The 21,042-nt window shown below is 40.2% G+C and overlaps 1 protein-coding gene across 3 annotated transcripts in view; it reads left to right on the top strand.

Moving 5' to 3' along the window:
• The first annotated feature begins 417 nt into the window (after positions 1-417).
• DCP2 (decapping mRNA 2) overlaps positions 418-21,042 on the top strand; it is a 53,755-nt gene continuing 33,130 nt past the window's right edge. Inside the window, exons 1-4 of one of the 3 annotated variants that reach the window (XM_043470601.1) lie at positions 421-666; positions 13,511-13,662; positions 20,175-20,302; positions 20,714-20,812. In XM_043470601.1, the coding sequence (XP_043326536.1) occupies positions 614-666; positions 13,511-13,662; positions 20,175-20,302; positions 20,714-20,812 (432 nt within the window). In that variant the 5' untranslated portion in view covers positions 421-613. Of the gene's footprint in view, positions 667-13,510; positions 13,663-20,174; positions 20,303-20,713; positions 20,813-21,042 lie in introns of all 3 variants that reach the window. The other 2 variants (XM_043470602.1, XM_043470603.1) reach the window with 2 other exon arrangements.

Raw genomic sequence — 21,042 nt, 5'->3', positions numbered from 1 at the left:
AGAAATCATCCGTGCACACTCGTGCTGAATGCGCCCACAGGCTCAGCACTGCAAAGGTCAGAGCGCCTACTCAGTCACCGAGAGAGGGTGCGGAAGACCACCTAGAGGGAAAACCGGCACCCTGCAGACTTCCTAGTAGAGTTAAAGAGTGATGATGCGCATGCGCCTATCCACCCCAAGGCCCAGGACCAGCGGCGGGAAGTTGGTTTACTGAGTAGTAACTGGGCAGCTTGAAGACGATTGGAGCCGACGGACCAATAAACAAACACCTCATTGGCTTAGCTTGCTCAGGGCCCCAGTTCGCCACCTTCCCATTGGCTTAGCTTGCTCAGGGTCCCAGTTCTCCACCTTCCCATTGGGTCTTTCAAGCAGAGCAGGGGCGTGGCTCTCGGGACTCCGCCCCCCGCCTCGGCCCAGCCTCGGGGTCCCGGGCTGAGGGAGCCGGAAGGAAGTAAGCGGTCCCGCCCCTTTTCCCCTCTCGTTTCCGTAGGAGCCACCGCCGCTGCTGCCGCAGCTCCTGCGTGTTCTCCGGCGAGCCGGAGTCTTCCTGCAGTACCCTCGGTCCCCGGCCGCGCGGAGCCGGGATGCACTGCTCCTGCTGTGGGTCCTCATCATGGAGACCAAACGGGTGGAGATTCCCGGCAGCGTCCTGGACGATCTCTGCAGGTACCGTGGCGCCCCTCGCTGCTTCGGCCCCCTGTCGTCTCCTGCTTTTCTTTTTCCCTCCTCTCACTTTCGGCGACCCCGGAGACCTCCGCGTCTCCTCTCCCGGTCCACATCCTTGTCCCGGCTTTCCCGTCCCGCCTCTGCTCCTTTTCCCGGTCGACTCTTATCTCCGACACCACCCCTCTTTTTCCGCTGTAGCCTCCCAGTTTCTCACGCACCCTCCTCCACTCCTTCTCTCGCAGCGCTGGGATTTCCTCATTTTCTTAGTTGCTCAACTATTTTGCTTTCCCGCGAGCGAAGCAGCCGGGTCTTTGGCATTTTGGGGGCTGCCCCTCCCCCTCCCGTTGCTTTTTCTGACTCTGACTTCTGTCGACAGTCTTACCCTCTCTTCCCTCCATCTCATTCCCCAGTTCTGTTGAAAGATCCCAAGGTTTTTAAGTCTTGGAGTCCCAGCTTTTCGGACCTGCGTAGAGAACAATTTTCAAATTTACCCCCCCCCCCCCCCCACTCCCCCGGAGTATTCTTATTTGTCCGTGGCGTTCTCTGTAAATTGCTGCGAAAAATTACTCTCTTGTTCATCCCCAAACTTATCCTTGGGAGTGAGGGGAAGAGAAAAAGTCTAGAGTTGCTTTTTTTCCTCCATCTCTTAATTATCCTTGAACGTATTCTCAGCTGCTGGGTTTTAACTGATGCTATACTTTTACAAGATAATTTTCTGCATTCTTCTCTCTTGTTGGCTATAATTTTAGATAGGCAAGTGTACTTTCACTTTCAAGCATGTGTAAAATAGACTTAAAATTTTATTTCAGGAAAAGGAAATGTTTCTGGTGTAGTAATAACCTGAGTTGTCGCTGGTGTAAGTGGGATGTGAAATAATTTAGATTACAAATGAATACAGGCTCTGATAAGACGACCACTTTTCACTATTTATGTCTAAATTTATATCTAAAAGTCTGACTTTTAGTAGTTGTGTTGCATTCACGACTTTAGGGGGAAAGGAAGAACTGATACTAGTGAAGTTACTACTGAGTGCCAAGCAGACACTGGATGCTCTCTTCACATGTATCATTTAATCCTCAAAATAACCCTATTTGGTAGATCCAGTTTTTTCCATTTTCATCTCTCAGACAGACTCACATTGTAATTTATACAAGGTCATTTTCATCTTAATTTAGAAAATCAATGTTTGAAATTAGCCCTTTTTCTTTCTAATGCCTGTACCTTTTTTTCTTAACACTGGTGGATGAAATAGAAAGTCCTCTCTAATGTTATTACTTCACAAAAGTACATGTAGATAAGTAAAGAGACTAATTTTGCAACCACTAAGAATTAACATCTCTGTACTTCTTTAGTGATGATATGGTTATAACTTAAGAAAAAAAGAGGTTTGATGTTTGTTAGATAAATGACTGGGAGAACATGTCAAAAGTGGAATTACAGTTTTTCTGATTCATCTTTCCAAATTTTTTTAGAGGATGTACATTTTATAGTTAGAAAAATTAAATATGAGTAGTATTAGGAAAGATGAGCAATAGTTACGTATGAATTAATAGCGATACAGGTGGTTTAGAAAAGATAGGTAATTTATAGTTTTAACAGGCATCTAAACTAATTGTCCCATTAGTATTGGGTTTATGTTGTATATTACAGAAGACTGCATCATTTAAAGAAGTCATATCAACCGTTATGAAGGTGGTTTGATGTGTGTAATCCTACTTAGAAACCTGTATGCAGGTCAGGAAGCAACAGTTAGAACTGAACGTGGACCAACAGACTAGTTCCAAATAGGAAAAGGAGTACGTCAAGGCTGTATATTGTCACCCTGCTTATTTAACTTATATGCAGAGTACATCATGAGAAATGCTGGGCTGGAAGAAGCGCAAGCTGGAATCAGGATTGCCGGGAGAAATATCAAGAACCTCAGATATGCAGATGACACCACCCTTATGGCAGAAAGTGAAGAGGAACTAAAGAGCCTCTTGAACGTGAAAGAGGAGAGTGAAAAAGTTGGATTAAAGCTCAACATTCAGAAATCTAAGATCATGGCATCTGGTCCCATCACTTCATGGCAAATAGATGGGGAAACAGCGGAAGCAGTGTCAGACTTTATTTTTTTGGGCTCCAAAATCACTGCAGATGGTGATTGCAGCCATGAAATTAAAAGACGCTTAACTCCTTGGAAGGAAAGTTATGACCAACCTAGATAGCGTATTAGAAAGCAGAGACATTATTTTGCCAACAAAGGTCCGTCTAGTCAAGGCTATGGTTTTTCCAGTGGTCATGTTTGGATGTGAGAGTTGGACTGTGAAGAAAGCTGAGTGCCAAAAAATTGATGCTTTTGAACTGTGGTGTTGGAGAAGACTGTTGAGAGTCCCTTGGACTGCAAGGAGATCCAACCAGTCCATCCTAAAGGAGATCAGTCCTGGGTGTTCATTGGAAGGACTGATGCTGAAGCTGAAACTCCAATACTTTGGCCGCCTCATGCGAAGAGTTGACTCATTGGAAAAGACCCTGATGCTGGGAGGAATTGGGGGCAGGAGGAGGACGACACAGGATGAGATGGTTGGATGGCATCACCGACTCGATGGACATGAGTTTGAGTAACCTCCGGGAGTTGGTGATAGACAGGGAGGCCTGGCGTGCTGCGATTCATGGGGTCGCAAAGAGTCGGACACGACTGAGCAACTGAACTGAACTGAATCCTACTTAAAAATAATGGTGTTTTGTAGACTTCATGTTAAACATCTGTTAAGTGTTAAGTAAAGATTCTTACTTGGTTTTCTAGTTAAGTGTATTTAAACTATTTTATGCAGATCTTTTGGAATAGAGAAAACTTTCATTTTTTCCTTTAAGGAAATTTTTTGTAGTTACTGTTTTTTGGAGCCGCACGGTTGATGTGTTTAAAAATTAGGGCTAGCTACTTGATAAACTAATAGGAAACGGTTATCCAACCAAAGTTGGGTCTACTTGCCTGACATGCAGCAAAGCCTATAGTGATATAGAACTGTGGTAAAGGGAAGTATGCTGCATTCACTGATGGGCCTTGCAAGGAAGAATGGCAGTTCATGCTTAAAAGACAGACTCCCCAGGGATGGTCAAAGAAGGGTTTTTACAGGGAAGATGAGGGACAGGGTCGTGGTGAGTCAGCAGCTCATGGATCTCTTCCTGATTAGGTGGTGGTGAGGTAACAGGGTGGCATTTTAGAATTCAAATTATCAGCCTGGTTTTAAGGGTCTAAGGTCTGCTTGTTGGTGGTTAGCATGCAGTTGGGTTCTTCCACCTGGTGAGGGTTTTAGTTTTTACAAAACAACTGCAGGATACGGCTCAGGATACTATCTGCAGGCCTCGGGCAGGAACTAAAGGTCCTTGACTTTGCTTTATGGTTAAGCCAGTATTATCTTGTCTTGCTTGACTGCTTTCCTTAGTTTTCTGCATTTTGCTTCTCTGAATCAAATTTAGCTTAGGAGGCTAAAACTTTCCTTTAAACAAGAGGTGAGAGAGAGAGGGTGGGGATGTCTTTGTCTGTGATGACTCCTGCTCCATTTCAGAACCAAATAACCATTTCTTAAAACTTCAGGTTTTAAAAGTAATACCATTTTCAAGTTAATGTTTACAATATCTTTGATTAATACAAAGATTTTTAATATTAACAATTTTGACTTTTGCTTATGAGCTCTTTCAGAAACTTTCACACTTACTTTCTATGAAAATAAAGCTTAAATTGAAAAAGTTTAGTTTTTCTGTACTCTTTTAACATCTTTTTTTCCTATTGTTTAGTACTTTTTAAAGTGCCTCTTGATTTATAAGTTTGGTCTTGACTCTCGTTTTCAGTCCCTTTGTATTTTCTCCAGTTTTAGTTCTTCTTTATCCATATCTTTAAAGTTTTTTTCTTTTATTATTTTGATCTTTGATAAACATAGTCCTGCTAATCATGTCTAGTTTAGTTATTGACCATATATTAATATGTTTTGGGGAAATGTAAAATTTGAGAGTGATTTTTATGTGAGAAATTAGAGCAGGAGACTTCAATTTTCAAGATATGACTTTGACCATTAGACAGCTTACCTAAGACATGGAATATTATTTTTCAGGCAGTTGAATATGGGGTATTTCATTTACAGGAATACTGTGCAGCCATTAGAAATTCCTAAGGCAATTAGCAAACAGTAAACCGAAGGAGAGTATTTGTGTCTTGAAAATGTACACAATATACTACTGAGAGTAATAACTAGTCATTTGGTGCTCTGTGTTAAATTTTTAAATGTTTTGTGAATACATGTTTGTGTGCATGCACAGAATTCTGAAAGTGTATATACCAAACTGATAAAACTGGTAACTTCTGGGTGAAGTGGAGTTGGAGGACAGCAAGGAAGACTTGTCTAAAATGCTTTGGTGAACCAAATCTGCTCTATAATACAGTATGTTTGCGAATGTAAAAGTAAATCAGCACCATTGTATGGTGGGTGATACTCGTCTTTGGTGCACCATGATTTCTAATGTTAAAAGTTAAAAATATTTTTCGGTACTGTTTAAATAATCTTATTAAAGATTTGGAAAGCATGATTTTAAAGTAAAAACTGAAAGCTGCAGTTTGGTAAGTTGTTCCTCCTAAAGAAGAGTTTGAAGTTATTTATAAGTCCCTTTAAGAATTAAACACTCCTGTGTTAAAAGGAGAAAGGTATAGTCTGGCAACTAATATTGCTATTTTGGTGATCTCATAGGTTAATGAAATAACCATTTAAGTGTTCATTTCACCTGAAACATTTTTGTGTTAATTTCAGTCCTTGTGGTAACGCTTTTTCTATCTGTGGAAACATTGAAAAGATGACTTTTTGTGAAGTGGAGAAATTTTTCCCATAACAAAATATTGTGAAAAGCATTTTACTTTAGCTTTTAAAATATACACATGTATGTATGTACACACACTTTTAAATATATAAAACAGATCACAAACATTCACAGAATGAAAGCATTGAAATTTAATTTTCCTGTGTAAAATTTTTTTTCTTAAAAGTTTCTAAAAAATTTGCCTTTAACTTTTAAAATGTACTAATCTGTAAGGTTTTTTTTTTTTTTTTAAATCAGTACAGATGAATTTGTGAAATGAAAAGCAACAATCTCTTTCCCTACCCCTTTCATCCTAGTTCTGCTCTGCAGACCTCACCTGTTTTGTGAAGTCTTCTAATGGATATTTCAATATTTGAAAGTTTACTTATACCAGTTTCTATCAACTTCAGATATTAGATTGAGGATTTAGTATATCTTGGTAGATTATTAGGTGGGAATTTAGTTTACACTTACTGTTGCCCTTGTCCTACTTCCAGTGCAGTTATATTACTACTTTAAATTGTTCCATTGGTTATCTTTGTGACTTTACTATGCTTATAAGTTTTATTTCTGTTTTATGAACGTCAGTGTCTCTCGAGTCTGTATTTGGTAGGGTGAGGCAGTTAGTGCTCCATCATTTCTTCTATTTCTTTTCTTACCTACTCCCTCAGCTTCTATCCAGGTGACTTAAAAATTAAGATTGATAGTATTTATATTACATTTTGTAACATTATGAAATCTTAAACTTTCTGCTACTGGTTGATTGCAGGGGGTGAATAATAATAATGGCATTTGTTATACATCATGACTGCGTAAATACTTTTCACAGTAGAGGCAAGTCTACAAGATTCTGAACATAGTCAAGATCCTTTTTTAAGAATCTTGAGAGAGAATGTCCAAATACATTCTTCTTTCTTACATTCTACAAGTTGCTCTAAGTGATATCTTTTAGTTTTTTCTTTTGGATAAAGAAGCATATGCTTTGTTCATTATCCCCTGATTCCTTCTAGCTATTCTTTAATATTTTTCCCCCCTTTTGTTCTAACTTTTTTGTTTCATGTTTGGACTGTGACTCTCTTGTACATTTACCCTTCTCCTTCAAAATGCCTGTAGGTTCTAGCTGCCTTCCACCGTCACACCCTCATCTGCTCCTTAGATATCCTTGGTCTCACTCAGTTGTACCGTCTGCTCTTCTACTGAATCCTTTTTTCCTGGAGAATGCTGTCTTAGAGATCTTCACTGTCTAGTCCAGTCTGCACTGTACTAGAATTCCCTTTTCCCTGCTCTCCCAGGTTGTGTCTCTTCTCTCTTGAACGCTCTGTTTTGTGCTTTCTTTATTTTCATTCTTGTTTTGCTGGTGTTCATTCTAAAGTTGCCTCTTTGAGAGGATCATCAGGGAGCCAGCTTTCTGAGCCTGTGTGGGACTGAAGTGTCTGTTTCTCTTCTCACAGTTATGTTTCCAGGTGGCCCAGGGCCCGCACTTGCAGCACCAAGGTTCCAGGAGATACCCTTGAGAGCGCTTTTCTTCAGAGCCAGTTTTTTAAATGAGTTTAATTTTTTCTTTGTCATGAGTTAGGTTTTCCTTAAACGTTGGGTGACTTTTTGGTTGCTGTCCCGAGTTTCAGTGGGGCTGTAGAGGGGCTTGTGTGGCTGGCTGCTTGATGAGAACAGACGGGAGCTGGCTCTTAAACGCTGGGGAGCCCTTGAGTACCAGCGTGCAGGCGTTTCGTTTTGGTGTGCCAGCACTCACACCCATTTGCTGAAGTTAGAAGAGAGTCTTGGGTGCTGTTCCTCCCTCCCCTGCCTTTTGTAGGAGAAACTCCTGACTGTCAGAGGAGTGAAAGAAGTGTGGATGTTCTCCTATTAACAGACTTGGCTGTTATGTTAGCCTTTTAAAAAGTTTTCTTATTCAGGACTTTGCCGATTGGGATGGGAATAGGGTTGAATTTCTCTGTCTTAGGTGTTTTGTACCCCATTTTAGATTGTGGTTGGCATCCTCTAGAAATCTGTTGTCATGTGAATTTCTAGTTAAAGATAGTGGATTGTGCACAAGCATCTGCTCCACTAAAAGTTAAAAAATTTCAAATGTATAACCCCACAAGAAAGGGGAGAATGGATGAAGAGATGAGCCACAAAATTTGGAAACTATACAGGAGAAGTGAAAGTGGCATGTGGTTTAGCAGACCTGACAGGCTTGTGAAAGAGTGAATATTGTAGTAGTCACTCTGCTTCAGAATTAGAGGATATTGAAAAGTGACAGAGATGAGGTGGTGAATACCGTGTACATGCTGAAAACCATCCCTCTTCCTCTGCTCAGTTCCCGGAAAGTGGAAGCCTGGCCTTTACCTCCTGATGGATTGGAAGGTTTTTGTCTAGGTGCTCTGACTAGCCCATGAGGAAATACCTGAAGATACTGACATTGGAAGTTCCTTGATCGAATGGCTCAGCCTAATCCCCTTTAATGGTCCCTCATGTTTGACAAGCCTCCTAAAAAAGCCTTGTAGTCTTGAAAGTATGAATATCTGAAATAGGCCTCAATGCAGAATGTAGACCTTAAAATTAGCAATGACAATGAAAAATGACTGAAAAGATCAAACTATGCAGGTAGAAGAAGAAAAAGAACCCCAGAACTACTCCTTAGAGAGAGAGGTTTTTACAGTCATGTAATAGCAAAATAATCTATGAAAGCATAATTTAAGCAATTAAAAATAGCGTTTGGAATTTAAAATATGAGAGTAGAAACAAAAAGCCCAGTAGGTGGCTTGTAAGAGACTGTTTCCCAGAAAGTAAGGGTTTTAGAAGTTAGACGTAGGACATAACAGAGAAAATTGGAGAATCATAGGATCGTTCCATGAGGTCTTTCAATACTGAAGGAGGTGAGTTTCTAAGTGGATGAATTCCATTGAACAAGTGATGCAGTGGATGGAAAAGAGACAGCTAGGGAATTTTAGAACATGAACGACAGAAGGAAGAAGCTGGAAGCTTCCAGTGAGAAAAAAGGTTGGATGAAGGAATTGGGGTGGCTTCAGTCTACACATCAAAATTGTAGGCTGGCAGGAAAGAGCACTGTCTTCAGGCTTCTGAAAGAAAATGATTTCCAACCTGGAATTCTTTACTTAGCCAAGTTGTCAAGTGTGAGGATAAAGATATTTTCAAATTCACTATGTCTTAATATTTATCTCTCCTGCATTCTTTCTCCAGAAGGCATGGAAGGTGGTACTAAGTGAAAATAAGGAAGTACATTAATCAGGAGGAAGACGGGATGTAAGAACATGAGGTCTAGTATAGGGTGGAAACGTGGGAACCATAGGATGCTAGTGAAAGGACAGCATAGGATGACAGATGTATATTATATGCAGTGGCAGTCACTCCAAATTGGAACAGATCAGAAGGTTCAGGGATAGTCTTCAAGATGAAACTGGTGTCTGAATGAACACCTCGAGAAAAGAATTTAGAAAACTAGTGAAAGATTGAGTTAGTGACAGGTATAGAGAAAGTAAAGCAATGACAAGACATTAATCAGTGGGAGAACTTTTGATTGTGCTTAAGAGGGAAAACGAGGACTTCCCTGATGGTCTAGCGGCTAAGACTCTGCTGCCAACGCAGGGGGCCCAGGTTCGGGCTCTGGTCAGGGAACTAGAATCCTGCATGCCGCAGCTGAGAGTTCGCATGCTACAGCTAAAAGATCCCATGTGCCGCAACTGAGACCCCGCGCAGCTAAATTAAGTAATTTTTTAAATGGGAAAAAACCGTGGATTATATGGCTTAGCTGTGAGTTGTGTTTAAAGAACCGTAGTGGGAGGACTTGAATGCTGATCTGATGCTGTGGTTATAGACTGGGACTGAGTTTTGCTCCTCTCGAGGGACGTTTGGCAGTGACTGGAGACCTTTTTGGTTGTTGCCGCTTGCTGGAGAGTGCTGTTGGTACCTGATAAGCCAAGGCTGTGGATGCTGCTGAACACCTCGAGTGTACAGCACAGCTCCTCTCAACACAGAGTTACGTGCTCCAGATGTTAGCAGTGCTGAGATTAAAAAAGGAAACTAAGATACCATTTGTTGGGGTGATGGAGAGAGGACAATGGTGTGCCGAATGAGAGGAGGAATAGAGTTAATTCTTGATCTTCTTCCATAATGGAGTTCAGTAGAAAATGTCCCAAACTGAGAACATTAAGAAATAATAGACAAGTGGTTTTTCTTTTCTTTCTTTCATTTTTTTTTTTTTTTTCCCTGAGATTTGAAAGTGTTGGTCGCTTAGCTGCATCCAGCTCTTTGCGACCCCATGGATTGTAGCCCGCCAGGCTCCTCTGTCCATGGGATTCTCCAGGCAAGAAGACTGGAGTCGGTAGCCATTCCCTTCTCCAGGGGATCTTCTTGACTCAGGGATCAAACCTGGGTCTCCCGCATTGCAGGCAGATTAGTTTACCATCTGAGCCACAGAGAAGCCCCTTTTGAGACTTGGTGTAAGTTTATTAAAATCAGATAAAATGAGTCTAGTTTTTGTGTGCGTTCTGTCTTGGTGTATCGTGTGCTAGCTAGTCTGAGGCTGGAGGAGTGGTCTCTCGTAGGTAGTTGAGTTGACTACGTCTGTGTACTGCTGGTGGTCTAAGCGCTGGATCTTTGTTGCCGCACACGGGCTCGCTCTGGCTGCGGCGTGCAGGCTGCTTCTGGACTCTCTTGTTCTGGAGCACATGCGATACAGCGCATGGGCTTCAATAGTTGTGGCGCGGGGGCTTAGTCTCCCTGCAGCATGGGGGATCCTAGTTCCAGGACAGGGATTGAACCTGTGTCTCCCTCATTGGAAGGCAGATTCTTAACCCCCAGACCACCAGGGAAGCCCCAGTCTGCCCATGTTTGTGCAGCTTGGGGTTGAGCGTCAGAGTCATAGATGATTCTGTGGGGCCTCAGCTCCTCCTTCTCTGCTGTCTGCCTGGTAGTTCTTGGCTCCCCTTTTTGAAGAATTAGAATATTGAAAAATGGCGGAAACCGAAAGCCACTTTACCACGTGTTTGATGTGACTCTCCTCATGCCTGGAGATGAGGATAAGCTATGGATGTTGGCCCTGCTCTGTTGGGACTGCACAGTTCTTGTGATCGGAGAGGAACGTTCTTGTCCGACAAGGTTTTAACTTCTGTGGACCCTGTTACAGTCACTTGCTGCCAACTCTAACCAGTATGGCATTGCTTGGTACTGTGGCATGAGAGAAGGGAGTAGAGAGGGGGAGACCCCCATTGTGGAGGGATTCCTTTAGATCCTGTCTTGATCCTTGAGGCAGCACTTGAGGGCTCCTGGCGCTCACTTCTAACCCCCAGTCCACCTTAGGGATACTGGAGGGTGGAAAAATGGTAAATTCAGATATTTGTCCTCCTCAATCTTCCTGCTGCTGTTTACTTTTCACCATCCTCACATAGCTGGTCTGTGTATTTCATTCAGGGTTTATAGCTGCATTTTGTGGGAGGAACAGAGTGGAGTGTGCTTACTCCCGTCTTATATTTCAAAGATAAATTGTAACTGCCAGTATGTGTCAGACAGTTTGCTAGACTATAGGAGTAAAAATATGCAAAGATCAGTTAGTTCAGTCGCTCAGTTGTGTCCAACTCTGCGACCGCATGGACTGCAGCATGCCAGGCCTCCCTGTCCATCACCAACTCCCGGGGTTTACTCAAACTCATGTCTGTTGAGTTGGTGATGCCATCCAACCATCTCATCCTCTGTCGTCCCCTTCTCCTCCCACCTTCAGTCTTTCCCAGCATCAGGGTCTTTTCTAGTGAGTCAGCTCTTTACATCAGATGGCCAAAGGATTGGAGTTTTCAGCTTCAGCATCAGTCCTTCCAATGAATATTCAAGACTGATTTCAGCACTTTATCTCAGTGAACTAACTTGGAACAGTTTATGGACAGTAATGGTGGTAAAGAATTGGCCTGCAATGTAGGGGATGTGGGTTTGATCTCTGGGTCGGAAAGACCCCCTGGAGAAGGAAATGGCAAACCACTCTAGTATTCTTGCCTGAAAAATCCTACGGACGGAGGAACCTGGTGGACTACAGTCCATGGTGCACAAAGTCTTGGACATGACTTGGCGATTAAGCATGCACCCAGTAGTAAAAATCAGATAATTGCTTTAATGGAGTAGGAGTTGAAAGAGTATATAAATCTGTTTAGAGGAGTCTGATATACCTACCACTGTAGGAGATGCAGTGTTTGTAAGTCATGAGGAATGAATTATAAGAAATGAATGAAGTAGGTACTTCATAAGTCGTTCCTCATGACCTATAAGTAAGTCATGAGGAATGAATTATAAGGAGAGGAGAGAGATAGTATGTGGATGGCAATTTAGCACATTTCTAAGAATCAGGTGTCACTGGCTATAAAGAACTTTACAGAGTGATAGAGGCTGTGCAGGTGAGCAGGCACTGGATCTTAAATGCCACGTGGAAGAGATTTTTATGTCTTAGACAATGCTGTCAGGGTTGCGTGTTACCTGTCTTGTTCTTAATACAGATTAATCTTAATACAGATTGTTTTTCTAGATTATTGTACATATATTTGTCTTAACTGCTACTTATTCAGTTCCCTGTTGGAATGATATATTTTTATAATTTTTACAGCATTGTTTTGAGATTTGACTTGAAACTTGAGAACAGCAAAGAACGTTTATCACCACAACTAGTGGATAGCGTAAGTCAGAGGCCCCAAAGGCTGGGATCTATGCCTGGCGATCTGAGGTGGATCGGATGTCATAATAATGATAGAAATAAAGGGCACAGTAAATGTAACGTGCTTAAATCATCCCCAAACCATTCCCCTTGTCCCAGTCCATGGAAAAATTGTCTTCCATGAAACTGGTGCCAGAGAGGTTGGGGACTGCTCATGTAAGTGATCAAATTGGGTGATGCTATTTTTAATTTTAAAAAATGACTCTAGACACCAGTGGATTTCTTTTATGTAATTTCATTTTGTCTCTAAAAGTCACTAGAAAAAGGTTACAGAAAATGCTAAGCATGGAAGAAGGTTAATGGTTGTTGCTTAATGTGTCCTGTAAATCACATAAATTTTGATTGGTTTGTTGCACAAAAAAGGGGTTCATTATCTTAATCATACATAAACATTTGTATGTATAATATAGCGTACACTTATACTATGTATTAACTGTTCCTCTGAATGTACTTGGAAAAGACAATTTAGATTTTCTTTTTTTTAAAGTGATTGTATTTGAAAGTTATTTTGAACTCAGGTTCTTCAGATGAGCTCTTTGGGAAGTCTGGTCTATTAATGATTTCTTTTGCATTTCTTTGTAATACTTTAAATATAAAGATTAAACAGCTAACATCTTTCCTGTTTGAGTGTATGAATTTATTTGCATATATTCTCTGAAAATGTTACCAGACATGGGAGGGAATCCTAGTGATTTTTTTTTCTTTCTATTTTTTTTTTTTGTCCACACCACATGGCTTGCGGGATGTGCTAACATCCCCTACCAGGCATGAAATCTGTGTCTGCTTCAGTGGAAGCATGGAGTCTTAACCACTGGACCTCAGGGAAGTCCCACAAGTTTGTTTTGTTACTCACCTTTAATTTATTGTTAGTGAGTTCTTAATCTCTGTACTTGTGAACAGAGGATAGATGGCCTCTTAAAAAAATTGTGTTATGAATGAGATTCATTCATAACTCATCTTCCCTGGGTTCCCTGATGGCGCTGATGGTAAAGAATCTGTCTGCAGTGCAGGAACCTGGGTTTGATCCCTGGGTCGGGAAGATCCCCTGGAGAAAGGAATGGCAACCCACTCCAGTATTCTTGCCTGGAGGATTCCATGGACAGAGGCTACAGCCCATGGGGTCGCAAAGAGTTGGACAGACTGAGCGACTAACATTTTCACTTTCCTGCCAATTTTGCTTCCTTGATCAGTACTGCTTTTGATCTGTTCTCGCGTTGGTGGGTCAGGAATGAAGCAATTAAAAAGGTTAAAATAAATTGTTATGGTTTGTAAATGTAATTTTTGTATGTTTTTTGTTTTTGACAGCCGATTTATTTTGCATATTCCCAGCGAGGAAAGAGACAATGCTATCCGAGTGTGTTTTCAGATTGAACTTGCCCATTGGTTTTACTTGGATTTCTACATGCAGAACACACCAGGATTACCTCAGTGTGGGATAAGAGACTTTGCTAAAGCTGATATCCTTTTTATTACTATAATGACTGTCTTTCATTCTTGTTAATAAGATGTTTTAGCACAAATTTTCTTTTGCTTGTCTTTGAGATTTATAATCTTTTAAATAAAACGTAATGATTTCTAAAATTTGTCAAATACATAAAGCATATACATATGGTTTGTGCCTGATGGTGGTAGGCACAGTTTGATAGTAGGGTTGCACCTTGGTATTCATGGGGGTGGTTCCAGGACCACTCCCCTTCCCTCAGGATACCAGAATTCATAGATGTTCCTTGTTTAGTCACTAAGTCATGTCCAATTTTCTGTGACCCCATGGACTATATAGCCCATCAGCCTCCTTTGCCATTGAATTTCCCATGTGAGAATATTGGAGTGGGTTGCCATTTCCTTCTCCAGGAGATTTACCCGACCCAGGGATCAAACCCTCGTCTCCCGCATTGGCAGGAGGGTTCTTTACCACTGAGCCCCCAGGGAAGCCAGCTCGAGTTTCCTTGATGGTGTCAAAAGGCTTGGTAGAGTTGGCCGCTATCTGTGGGTCACACATTGTTGCAGGGAGAAGTCAATTCCGACTCCATATTCAAATTGTTTCTTTAACTTGCTTTCTATTGCTTTTGTTATTATAATCATACATAATGGCCTGCTTCAGAGAAGCCTGACTGTTTTTAAAGTTTCTTTGTTTAGACCCCCCCCACCCCCCACCTGTAGTTGGCAGGAAGGAAGAAATGAACACACCCCCCTGCCTGAGGCTGGCCATTCTAGGAGATAACTTGCAAGGTTAATAGTCTTTTTACTTTGTTTCCTCACCTCCGCCCCATGTCTGTCTATAAAAGAACCTGGCATCCAGCCCCTGGTAAAATGATTATTTTGAGACGTTAGTTGGCCATCTTGGTTAGTTGGCCCTCTGAATAAAATCATATTCTTTGCCTTAACTTTGTGTCTCGGATTCATTGGCCTGTCATGTAGTGAGCAGAGTGAGGTTGGTCTTGGTAACACCTGTGGATACTGGAGGGACAACTGTATTCTTATTTATGTTGCGGACCCCCTAAAATGTGCAGTTATAATTAGAAATAAATTTGATTTTCTTTTCTTTCAGATATAGCTAGCCTGTTTTTAGAACTGATCTGGTTTTTTGTGTTTGTTTTTTTTACATTCCTCTTGCTGTACCACTTAACTGAATGATCTTTATTGAGATTACTACCTTTCTGGGATAGATATTCTTAAGTAATTATTGAATACTTCCTCAGTTCAAAACAGTTTTTGGTTTTATGACAGATTACTTGCCTTCTGAGAAGCTTTTGTTCCTCCCTATTTACAAATAAGATAGAAACTTGTCATAATTAGATTCACACGAATATTTAAGATTATAAAAGGAAGCTATGTCACAAGGCCAAAAACCTGGTAAATTGCTAATGCTCTTGATACTGTTTTTAGAATTTGGCAGAAGGTGGAAAGTTTTATGCACGTTTAAGCAAGGCTATGTTTTAAAGGGAATGTAGAATTTTCATTCTATACATTTCCTGTAAGCAGGCTGGAGTGGGAAATACATTGCAGATAAAGAAAAGGGATGGAGCAAAATTGGGGAGTTGGAAATGATAAGCAATACCTTGGAAAGTAAGTTTTTACTAAGATTCTTACAGGGATCCAAGAGGAGATGGGGATGGAAGTTATGTAGGGGAATTTGTGAGTTTTTAAATGTTGAGCCAAAATGCTTTGGTTTTTGTTCTCTTGGTCATTTACACCGTGTGTTGACACGGATCTATGCCCGTAAGTTCACTCTACTACACTAGAGGGAGTAGGAATAGGTGCCTTAAGCCTCACGCTCAGCTCCCTGTGCTTTTTCTTAAGCTGCATGAAATAAGGAACCCCTTAGGGTTCTGCAGAAAGTGAATGAAACTGTTTATAGCTATATAAACTGTTAATCTGTATAGCTGTTAACCTTTGAAAGTTTTTCAGCAACTATGGAGAAGTAAATGAAAAAAGGAGGAATAGAAGTACTGTGGAGCACTATCTTTGTTAGAGTCTTGGTAGCAGATTTTATGAGGAAATCATAGAACACTTTGTTTTTAAAGAGCTGTAATCTAACTGGAGAAACATGAATATAATAAGAAAGCTGTCTTCTTTGGTTTTGGTCTGTTTTGCATAGACTTGGGGTCTTATAAGAGCAACTGTACATATTTTGGGGTTCTGGATAAGATTTTGTGCTTATGTGGTAGTTTACTCACTAAGTTATGTCTGACTCTTCTGACCCTGTGGACTGTGGCCCACCGGGCTCCTCTGTGCATGGAATTCTCCAGGCAAGAATACTGGAGTGGGTTGGTGTTTCCTTCTCCAGGGGATCTTCCTAACCCAGGGTCTCCTGAATTGCAGTTTTTCCTGAAACACAATTGCAATTGTGTTTATATATATGAATTTTTAAAACTTTTCTTATTATTTAAAAAAAGCGCCCCTGTTTTAGTTAAGTTTCTTCTTCTAATTCACTTATGTGGAAGAAAAAGCTTCCTCTAATGTGGTTCAGTTCAGTTCAGTCGCTCAGTCGTGTCCGACTCTTTGCGACTGTATGAACTGCAGCACACCAGGCCTCCCTGTCCATCACCAACTCCTGGAGTCTACCCAAACCCATGCCCATCGAGTCGGTGATGCCATCCAGCCATCTCATCCTCTATCGTCCCCTTCTCCTGTCCCCAGACTCCGTTAAATAACTGAGTGCTTCATCTGTGCCAGGCTTTGTGTAGTGAACAGGGTGTATTTGGCCGCTGTCTTTAGGATGACCGGCAGGAAAGGACATGATCGCACTGAAGTCTGATAGGTTCTGATAAGGTAGCCTAGTGTTCATTAGAAATAGTGACGCGAGTAATCCCACTCAGATTTGAAATTAGATAAAAATCTTCTTTGGAGGCAGAATCTACTGGGCTGTATTTGTCTGGACTTTACCCATAAGGGTAATAAGAGAATGTAGGAGATTAAAGACTTCCAGGAAAAAAGTTTAACTTACAGAGAAGTGGAAAGAATATTAAAATCCAGTGCCATCATACCCTTTCTATGTATTTACCCATTGTTAACGTTTTGCCACATTTGCTTTATTTCTCTCTAGGGATGTTTTGAAAAACATTCCTCAAATAGTGCAGGCAGTGAATTGGAGGAACGTCAGATTGGAAACCTAATTAAGATGCTGTTTCATTAATTTATGAGAGAAATGGAAGCTTCTGATAGAAGTGAATGGAAGATGTTAAATTTCAGTGGTATTTAGGAGGTAAACTTTGTCTTAACTTGAACGTCTGAGGAGAGGTAGAGGAAGGAGTCAAGGATGGTATCCAGGTTTCTGATTTGAGTGGTTGAGTGGATGGGTGTGCCGTTCCATTTGTAGAAAAATAAAGGCGAAATTTTGTGGGGGCATGACGGACACTGATTTGCGGTACCTGTGAGACTGGAGAGTAAAAGTTAGTAGTGTGAGTTCTGGAGCCACATTGCTTGCGTTACCATCCCATCGTTGCCATTTACCAGTCGTGCGAGCTTGGACAAAGAGCAGGGCTTCTCTGTGACTGCTTTTCCTTTTGTTGGTTGTGCACAGTCCTGTGACTTTTCTTTAGGGCTACTCAGGTATAGCACTTAACTGAGTATGTGCCGGTAGTACTTGCTGGGTGTGTACTACATACCCCGGCGTGTGCTACAGAGTGACTGTCCTGGACTTGCTCCTGGGTTGAGGTTTTGCTGGGGAGCTATATGCATAACTGTGGCAAAAGAATTTTGAATATTGCTAAGACATTGATTGAAGTGATGGACTGTATTGTGGGGAGAAGAAAATAAAAGCCAGAGGGTGCTAATATGGAGACAGGAGAACAGTCAAAAATAGATGTAGAATAACCATATATTGTGACCACTTAGAAGACTGCTGTAGAAAATTATGGCCAAGATGTTTTATTCTAATCAAAGTACTGTGATGGTTCTGTTGATGGCAAGGTGCAGACTGTTGCTCTGGGAGTTGGTCCCAGAAGTGGGCGTGGATGTGAGGACACAGAATACAGGGAACTGGGGCCAGAGCTTGACCCGAGAGGAAATTGGTCATCTGTGACAACAGAAGGATTTTGGATGGCAGTTATAGTGAAATGATTGTCTACAGTTAGAGTGTATTTTTCATGTTTTTGCAGAAATGTTAAAAAGAGTTTACTAAAGAGTCACTGAATTGTTAAGAGACGGGACATGTGTAATACAAGTAGACGTATGTGCTTAAAGCTTCTTCCATTCTTTATGTAATCAGTGTGATCTTCTGTCTTTGTCTTAGAACTGTTGGTAAGACCCAGTAAGCCAAGATTCAAGATGCAAAATAATTTGGTTTGATGGTTAAGAAAATAAGACAGTAGTCAGATAATAATTTTAGTAAAAATTAGAAAATAATTATCATTACTCAGCATATCACAAGGTTTTTTGAGTTAAGTACATTGTCTCATTAAATAAAAGTGGTATTTAAAAACTCTCCACTCCAAAAAAAAAAACAACTTTCCACTCCATTGTTGGAATGAATTACTATATGTACTATTGAATATGGAGGAGGATTGAAGAGTTGTCTTCAGTGAGGAAATTGATGTCATTTTGGATTGGGTTCTGTTATTTGCTAATTGTGTGGACTTGAGCAAGTACTTTTCATCATTAATTCCAAATATATCTTGGTCTGCAGTTGATTGGTTCATCAGCTCACTCTTTTTATGGTGATTTTGGGGTAGGAAAAAAAATGGGTAAATGAAGAGTATAGATAATTTTCAAGATGATGTCCGTTGATTTTAATTTCTTTTGCTAATGTTTGTTATTCTTTTTGAAGAAGTTGTTTAATGGGTAGAAAGATGAGATAAAACTTTGTTATAGATACACTAATGCACTGTGAAATTATTAGGAACGTTGTAGGGAGAAGGAAGAGAAAGGAAAAAAAAACGAGGTAAGTGTCTTCCTCTTTGACACTTCCTCTTTAACACTATTGGAAGTTACTTCTATTCCTGGGTTATTTTCATATTTTTTCCCCTGTGGTTAAATTTTTAATGGAAAAAATATCTATTTATTTAAAATATATAATTAGATTAAAAAAAAATCTGTGGTGACTCTAAAACACATAAGGAATTTTTACTAAGTATCTCAGGCTAGACTTTTAATGGGAAATAGCTTTCAGAATTACAGGAAGCTGGAATCTTCCAAAATCCTTCCATAGAGCTTTACGGAATAGTTAATATTATATCCACATGATTCCCCCACTCCCTAAATGAAAGCAAAAAATATTTTTAACCTAGTGCTTGCCTATTTAATACAGTGTTGTTATAGATGGTTGCCTTTTTTGAGCTCTTTGAGAACCTTATTTCTTACTGCAGCTATAAAACCATATTTTTAAACAGAAAAATATACAGCTCATAAAATTAGTTTTCATAAAATGAATTTAATGTGATGTTTTTGTTTAACTCAGTAGTTAATGTGAATACAATGCTGACTTCTTTGAGGATGTTGACGTGTGTGTACTACAAGTTTTCCCTGCACCTTTCTTTGCCTTATCTGTTACAAACCTTCCTCTCTTACATTAACATAAAAATGAAAAGACAGAATATGTAAGTTTTCACAGAGGACTTGAAAACCTTTGAGAGGGTCCTCTGTTTGAGAAACACTGTCATAAATTATAATTTGCCCTGTAGTTTTCATAATTAACAGTGTTGTAATGAGGCATTTGGTAGCATATGAGTATTGGAAGCCTGAGCATATACTTTACAGGTTTAGGTTTTATTTACTTTAGAAAAAATCATTTTACCCTGCCCAAATTTGGAGAGGCATACCCAGTTTCTTTTGAAACAGGCCAGACTTTCCTTAATACTCATGTTTACATTTCTCTATAATCCTTAATAAATCTTCATCTTTAGAATGTTTTAAATTATAAAAGCGATACATACGCATGGTAAAGAAAAATATTCAGCACTGTAGTGTGGCATGCTTCATTCATCTCTAGTTCTGCTTCCCAGAGTTAGGGTTAGCTACCCCCGCTGCTTTCTGGGGCGGGGCGGCTGAGAGGCTTGTGGGGTCTCAGTTCCTCAGCCGGGGGTTGAGTCTGTACCCCCTCCTAACCACTGTACTGCCAGGGGCTTCCCGCTTCTGGTTACTCTGACGGCTCCTGCCTCTTACTGTGTCTGCTGTGCTTGTCTTTCTTGCTGTCCATTTCACTGTCTGTTGACTCTTCATATGATAAATTCGACACACTTAGTGATTGGAAGTGCTAACGTGGCCCTGAGTTTTTTGGTGTTAACTTAGGGTGCCAGAGTGTGTATTCAAAGTTACTTGATTTGTGCCTGGGCTAAATGCAAAAAGTTAGAAATGTTTTGTTCAGGCGAAAACAAATGTGAAAAGACAAGAAAGATGCACTTAAGTGAGGTGAAGATGTGAGTAATTTTGTATAAAATACACAATTCATTTGAAAAGACGTCTTTCTGTGTATATGTGCTTAAACTGTATTAAGGGAGAAAGTAAGTGGCTTCCTTAACACATGGTATACTCTTCAATCATTGTCCATTTTTGCTGCCTCAAGGTGAAGATGTGGAAAAAATTTTGGATGAATGGAAGGAATATAAAATGGGAGTGCCAACATATGGTGCAATTATTCTTGATGAGACACTTGAAAATGTGAGTGAGAGTAATACAAAATTTTTAAGTGAAATGGTAATCAGCTGTTTTCATCCTAATATTTTATCTATAATGTTCTGAACTGAGGTTTTAAAAGTATACTTAGATTTTTAGTGCTACAAGACCAAAATTTGCATATTTTGTCTGCATTCTGGGTCTTAATAATTTATGCCTGTTGCAGTATGGCCTATTGTCAAGGAACTTGATTGCTGAAGAAATACTTTAAAATTGGCAGAATGCCTTTCTTCATAGGAAAAGTAATAGTATATCTGGCTTCCTGGAAGATAGTTAACCAAGTAAAATTGTTGGTGGTAACAGTTAACTGAAGTAAGGAGAAAAGCACTCCTGGCTTTAGAAAGGAATATGGGAAAGGAGAGCAAGTTTTATTTTTACCTCTTGATTGTTTTGCAGGTACTACTGGTTCAGGGGTACCTAGCAAAATCAGGCTGGGGATTTCCAAAAGGAAAAGTAAATAAAGAAGAAGCTCCTCATGATTGTGCTGCTAGAGAGGTGAGTTATTGCAGTTTGAAACAGTAATGTTTGGTGGTTGTGCTTTGAGTGTTGTTTTAGCTTTGGAGACTGGACTTGTTTGGATCATTTAAATCCTCTTTCCAGAACTTGACTGCTTGCATGAAGTAATATCTTTTGTTATGTAGCTGTTAATTTGTTTGTCCACCTCTATCATTTATTATTCTCATTTGTTTCATTTTCTTTCATTGTACATTTTTTATTCTATTATT

The sequence above is a fragment of the Cervus canadensis genome, chromosome 6 (genome assembly GCF_019320065.1).
Source record: "Cervus canadensis isolate Bull #8, Minnesota chromosome 6, ASM1932006v1, whole genome shotgun sequence".
In the NCBI taxonomy this organism is placed as follows: domain Eukaryota; kingdom Metazoa; phylum Chordata; class Mammalia; order Artiodactyla; family Cervidae; genus Cervus; species Cervus canadensis.
The sequence above is the reverse complement of the archived record's forward strand: the minus strand, read 5'-3'. Positions and strand labels throughout refer to the sequence as shown.